A 6366-nucleotide genomic window follows, 5' to 3' on the forward strand; every position below is an offset into this window, starting at 1 on the left:
TTTTCATAATCTTCTAGGGTGCACGTTGCTTCTTTTTTTTTTTTTTTTAACTCCAGGAGTTTGTGGTGTGACCAAAAACCAGTCAGTCGGACAGCATTTTATGGACAATGTAGTTTTTTTTTTTTCGGCTTTATGTCAGCTGATATTCACGGTTTGACGATGATGGTCTTTGCTCCTGCATCTGTGTCGCATTTTAATCCGCCGCAAACTGTTGCCAGAGTTTCCTTGTCGAGGAGGACAGGCCATGCGGTTTTATCAGACAGCCACGGGGCGCGCCGGGAGGACGGCAGCCGCGCGCGGAGGGACTCCCGGACCCGGATTATTGCGATGATCTGCGAGTAGACAGGGCTCTCTGAGAAGAAAAAGCGACATGGACGTATAGTACAGACAGCGGCACCGTCAGTCGTGAAAAGTTGGGCTGAAAGTGCGAGTTAAGTGAAGCAAACTGATGCGCGTAAGAAGGGATGCCAGCCAGGCGTGGCTTGTGCCTGAATATCCAATGTGAGAATGCGTGGGGAGCATGTATATAATAGAGTCTTTCCATTTGATAAACACAGATATCAAACTCATGATTATAGCAAAGGACTGTCAATAAACTGAGAGGACTCGGCTTGGTTTCGTGGGGGAGCTCGGCGCGCTGGGTACGGCTTTGTGCGTGCATGGACCGGACTTGTGCGAACTTTTTCTACCTCCTTTACGCACCGTACATCCTAAATGCCGTCGCTTAATTTGACAGCTGTGCACACAATGGCAGAGGTCGGGACTTTTCTGGGGACGCTCGACTTGGATTTACAAAGCTTTCCTGCGCTGGGGAATATTCCCTTACCGGAGACTCCCGTCGGGCTGAACGAGCGGCTGGGGCAGATCGAGGGCAGGCTGCAGCGGGGGTCGCCCACCGATTTCGGGCACCTGAAAGGAATCCTGAGGCGGCGGCAGCTCTACTGCAGGACCGGCTTTCAGCTGGAGATATTCCCCAATGGCACCGTGCACGGGACAAGGCAGGACCACAGCAGATTTGGTGAGTTTACTCCTTCATTCTTCAACTTTTTTTTTCCCCCAGTGAACTTTTGAAACTTTTAGAATTCTGGCATATTTATCAAAATCAGATTTATATTTTTATTTAGTTGTTTCCAATGAGAAAAGAGACTAGATTGCTTCCTTGAGATCAGTTATTCTACCTAGTCCATGTTTTATGTTTTTTTTAAATGTTATAAATACTCTTATGTAACGTGTCGTTTATCAGTTTAGTATTTTTGCAGCTGTTACCTGCACTCGACAATTAGGAAGCTTTTTCCTCCGACATCCCCGGTGAATACTCGCTCGTGCGTCACTGTCACCTGGCGCGCAAGAAAGCGCAGCCACACACCTTTTTTTTTTTTTTTTTTTTTTTTTCTTCCCGGCAATCCCCGCTGCGCGTGGGGCGCAGGTGTCTCTGCTCGGCTGCAAACAAGCGGCGCGTGCTCGTCCCGGCGGCCCCCAGCAACAAGGAGCGTGCGTGTGAACAGAAACAGATCTATCCGAAGCAGGGTGCAACCTGGACGCAGGTCCAACACAGAGGGATAGTGACACACACCTAAAGGCAGCTGGAGAGCCACAGGGGTTTTTTTTTGTTTTGTTTTTTTGTGCACAGAGAGAACATGCAAACTCTGCAGATATTCTCCAGACCGGAGCTCCATCTGTGACGGTTGACGCTGAGTAATGCCATGCTGGACTGAGGCCGTAGTTTAGACATATTCAGGCGCTGATCTCTGGGTGATTGAGCTGAAGATCAGTGGAGTGTCACTGATGATGGAGCGCTCTGCATTTTAAATCTCAGCGCGCTCGGCAGGCTCACCAACACGCCGCCTCCTGCAACCTAAAACTCTTCTTAAAACACCCGAACAAGTGTGATAAAAGTGTGTCCGTCACGGACACAGCCTGGAGGTGTGCGTCCGAAGTGATGTTCAGCTCGTGAGAGACTGCCAGGTCGAGCGGACGAGGTCAGGGGGGTAGACACGCACACGTCTCATATCCAGGCGGTCACGCTGCAGGTGCAGGCCTGGCTCGCACGCCGTGGCAAAAAAAAAAAGCAGAATAGCTCTAGATTAAAGCATGACCACTGCGGAATTCAAAGAAGGTTTAATATTCAGGCCCGGGCCAAAACGAGCCGGTTTACAGGGATGGGTGGTCCGCCTGTTTGTCTCTGGCTTCACTTAGCTTTAAAAAAACAAGGTCTTTTGTCAAAGCTGCGAGGAGGACATGGCTTTGATTAGAGGGATATGAAACACACTTTTCACCCCACAAAAAATTAGAGGGATCTTCTCCGTCGTCCTCCGGCACCAGATGAGGTCGGGGAGATGGGGACCAGGTGGCTGCAGGCCGGCCTCTGCCAGTCAGCGCAGCCAGCTGGATCCTCTCTGACTAACCTCCCGCATCACAACAGCCGACGGCTTTTAATTTGACCACTTGTTTACGGGCCTTTGAAGTGGATGCTCGCTTTGCTTGCAGCTTCCTGTAAGTCAGCAGTTCGCCGAACTTGTTGCCCACTTCCCAACGACTCCTCGGTTTGTTCTAGTAGCCAGTGGGGAAAATCCCAAAGTCAGAACGAACGCTTTTATAGACGACCACAAGCCATTATGATGAGACGACAATGATATATGGTAGTGAGACAAGACTCAACAGAGAGCTACTGCCGGTTTCTGTCAGTCTAATTGTTTTTTTCCTCTCTCTCTCTTTTCATTAGTGATAATGTAGCGTTAGAAGTGTAACTTTTCTAATAAAACATGTAGGAGCAAGAAAATACTGGCTCTACCTTGACTATGGCTTATGCACAGTAGAGTCAGTCAGAAGCAGGCCACCTGCAGCCGATTCCTCCACCGTGTGTGTGTTTTCTTGACCAGTTGGGCACCCTGTGTGTGTGTGTTTGACCTCAGGTATCCTGGAGTTCATCAGTCTGGCAGTGAGTCTGGTCAGCATCAGAGGGGTGGATGCCGGACTCTACCTCGGCATGAACGAGAAAGGAGAGCTCTATGGGTCGGTGAGTCGAAGACGCCTCCATCCTGCCCACACCACGCAGCTCAGGGCGCCAGTCGCCAGATTCTGCAAGAACTTAATACGCACAACTTCTTTCAGAGTCTTCTCGATCGTCTCACTGTTCCCAGAAGATGAAACCGTTCTTCGTATGTCAGTACTGTGCTATCGGACACGTGGCAGATATTAAACCAATTTTCATGCCTCATGCTTTTTTTTCATGTGAGAGGATTCAAGGAAAAGCAGCCTTTCAGAGAGCAAACCCACCTCTTCCTTTAGCTTTGAGATATGCAGAAATATTTACATATTTTCCCAAAGTGGAGGCAGGAAGGTTTTGAGTCACTTTGGACGTGAGCTGTGGGTGATTTTTGGTGGAGATCACCTTGCTTGAACTGCAATGTTTGCAAAAAGTTTGCACTCTAGATTTATGAGAGCAGCTCCGGCATCCTGAATGAGTTCCTCTCACAGTCGGTGGGAAGACGGACACAGAGGAGAGGGAAGAGATGCAGACAATGAAGGGGGAAGTATGTGAGGGCAGCCTGTATCGGGTGTCCCAGGGCATTACCTGAGGGCCTCCCCGGCCTCTCGCTCCCCCATGGCTCCCAACATTTTGAACAGAAGCTGCTCTTAAGAGTGGCCATTATGTTGAAAGTGCAGATATTGTTACTGCGAGCGATCAGAGTCTTCCATTGTGGAGCTTTGACTCTGTGGGAGGAAGACGGGGAGGGGAAGGGGGGAGCAGATGGTGGGAAGTGGTGATTTAGGGGTGTGGGGGTAATTGCACACCTGACTGAGTCACCTGACTGACGAGGAGAGATGCAGGCATATCTGTCTGAATGCGAGAGGCTGGAAGGAAGAGGGGGAGGATAACAGGGAGACGGGTACTTCCGTCCCATAACCACCAGACCTTGACAAGCTTTTGATCCGATGAGGTTTGTGTGTGTGTGTGCGTGCGTGCACGCGTGCATATGTGTGTGTCGGGATGGAGCTGGCCCAGTCATGTGCCCTCTGGGCTGTGTTTACAGACAACAGCTTCACCACACAGCCGCAGCCAAGCAGAACCTGACAGCCAATCAACAAAATTGCCCCTGGAATTAAACACAACACTCTTGCACAAACACTTGCCGGGGCAGTCAAGTGTGTTAAGAGCAGAGATTGACAAACAGATGGATGTCTTCCCTGCCAGAACACGGGAGGGACAGCCGAGCGGAGAGTGGGAGGTAGAAACTTTTGCTGGGACACCCCTGAGACGTGATTTGCAGTTTTGGCTGCGAGTCCTCGGTGACACCTTCTCTATTTGAGTCCCGGGCCTCGCAGATCAGCAGAGACCCAACGTTCTTGGCAGGAGAATAGTTGTAACCTCGATGCGTCTCATTGTTCTCGCACGCTCACTCAGCCAACACGCTCTCTCACCTGCTGAACCCACAGAGAGAGAGAGGGAGAGAGAGAGAGAGAGCTTGCTTACCGTTTTCGTTGCATCACAGGGAGGAGAAATAACTCCCCGTGCGCGAGGAGAGGTTAACAAGTCTAAAGAGTGAGTGTGGAGCGTAAAAGCTGCTCATAATGACTTCCCCTCTCTTGACATAATGAGCACCTGCACAAAAAAAAAGGTTTCAGCGCCGAGCTGCAGTCCAGGATAGTTAAACCCCTGCCTGCATCTCCACCTGCACTGATGCGAGTCTGTAATCCAGTCAAAGTGCACCTTTTGCTCAGACTAACCTGTTGGTTTCCTCTCCCGCAGAAGAAGCTGACCGCAGAGTGTGTGTTCAGGGAGCAGTTTGAGGAGAACTGGTACAACACCTACGCGTCGACCCTGTACAAGCACACGGACACGGGACGCTTTTACTACGTGGCCCTGAACAAGGACGGCTCGCCCAGGGAGGGCGGCAGGACTAAGAAACACCAGAAGCTCACCCACTTCTTACCCAGGCCGGTGGAGATCGAGAAGATCCCCCAGGCCTACAGGGATTTATTCCAGTACAGGTGACCAGCACTCACACTGGGAGGACTGGTTACATTCAGAGGCACAGAAATAAACAAAGAAGAGGAGGAGGAGGAGGAGGAGGAAGGGGGGGGTGGGGACGGGTAGGAGTGTTGTGGATATTTTCGACCCGGGACAGAACTGTTTACCCTGGACTCCCCCTGAGGTCACTGTGTTTGCACCTCGGCCCGCTGCCAAAGCACGCACGGCAGCGACATAAACATTGTTCCTGGATGTCGCTCCTTCGCCTCTGCAGCGGAGGGGAAGCTTTTCCTCTAAAACCACCGAGAGACGGAGGGGGCGCACAGCGACTGCCCCGACCGCGGGCCGATGAACGACATCAGGTGCCTCGTCGTCTCGGCGCTCCTCACTCGTGGGTACTGAAGTTTCGCCAAACGAGTCGTGGCTCTGAGCGGCACGAAACTCCTGGGAGAGGAAAAAAACATTTGACCAAGAAGAGACTCTGGGGAGCTTTCACTGACAGAGAGCACTGCAGAAAACACACTTCAACCACTACACACACACACACAAATACACAGTGTAAGAAAGACGGCACATTCCACATTTGCAGTAATCAGCAGAGGGAAGGTAGGAGTCGGAGGTGCGCCGAGAGCTTCGGATGGTCGAGTACCACAAAACGTGCGGGAAGAAAGTCTGCGAGGCGGAGAGCAAACTACTGCAAGACAAACTGGACTTCAAGGTTTCTTCAAGATGAATGAGGGGAGTAACATCTCTGTGGTGAATATCGGATCCGTCAGACGAGCACTTACTGCACATTCAGAGTCCCACCTGGTCCAAACACTACATCCATCACGTCGAAGCAGAGGAAATATCAAACAGTGTCTTGCAGGAATTATATGCAAAACAAGTGATTAAGCTGGGGATGAAAGCACTTCTCTGACTGTTGTTGTAAAGACTGAGCAATGGGATTTTTTTATATATATATATAAATAATGGACGGCGACTTGTAATGTTCAGAGTGTCAGGAACATTATTAAAAATGCAAGCAGCTGAGGTGTACATATGGGTGATCCTATTTATGAGATGTACAATATATTTATTTTCTACATATAAAGTATAAATGTAAATCTATATATTTATTTATTGCAAAGACTTTATTTTGTAATGAACTTGAAGTTATCTGGACTGCAGATTCTACTGAAATGACACCAAAAAAAAAAAAAAGCAAACAAAAAAAAAAAAAATATGAAGAACTGCAATGAACATGACAATAAAATTGTCTTGCTATCGAGAGCTCATTGTGAGAGACTATTTTTGCCTGAATTAAAGTCTGATGTACCAATTAAAGCCAGATATATATTATATGTGAACGTGGCATGTCTTTCCTTTGACTTTTCATCCAGGGGAAACGGCGT

At 49.4% G+C, this 6366-nt stretch overlaps 1 protein-coding gene across 1 annotated transcript; it reads left to right on the forward strand.

Moving 5' to 3' along the window:
* Window positions 1-506: 506 nt before the first annotated feature.
* Window positions 507-5026, forward strand: fgf16 (fibroblast growth factor 16). The gene is made up of 3 exons (XM_030109721.1): window positions 507-1018; window positions 2913-3016; window positions 4751-5026. The coding sequence occupies exons 1-3, from the start codon at window positions 715-717 to the stop codon at window positions 4994-4996; spliced, it is 654 nt and encodes a 217-aa protein (XP_029965581.1). The 5' UTR covers window positions 507-714; the 3' UTR covers window positions 4997-5026.
* The last annotated feature ends 1340 nt before the right edge of the window (window positions 5027-6366 follow it).

The sequence above is a fragment of the Salarias fasciatus genome, chromosome 2 (genome assembly GCF_902148845.1).
Source record: "Salarias fasciatus chromosome 2, fSalaFa1.1, whole genome shotgun sequence".
NCBI classification, from domain to species: domain Eukaryota; kingdom Metazoa; phylum Chordata; class Actinopteri; order Blenniiformes; family Blenniidae; genus Salarias; species Salarias fasciatus.

Bases quoted from the DNA above. Each gene is read 5' to 3' on its own strand.
- fgf16 (XM_030109721.1), top strand. From the start codon at position 715: ATGCCGTCGCTTAATTTGACAGCTGTGCACACAATGGCAGAGGTCGGG. The intron at 1,019-2,912 runs GTGAGTTTACTC...GTTTGACCTCAG, and splicing joins GCAGGACCACAGCAGATTTG to GTATCCTGGAGTTCATCAGT. The intron at 3,017-4,750 runs GTGAGTCGAAGA...CCTCTCCCGCAG, and splicing joins AAGGAGAGCTCTATGGGTCG to AAGAAGCTGACCGCAGAGTG.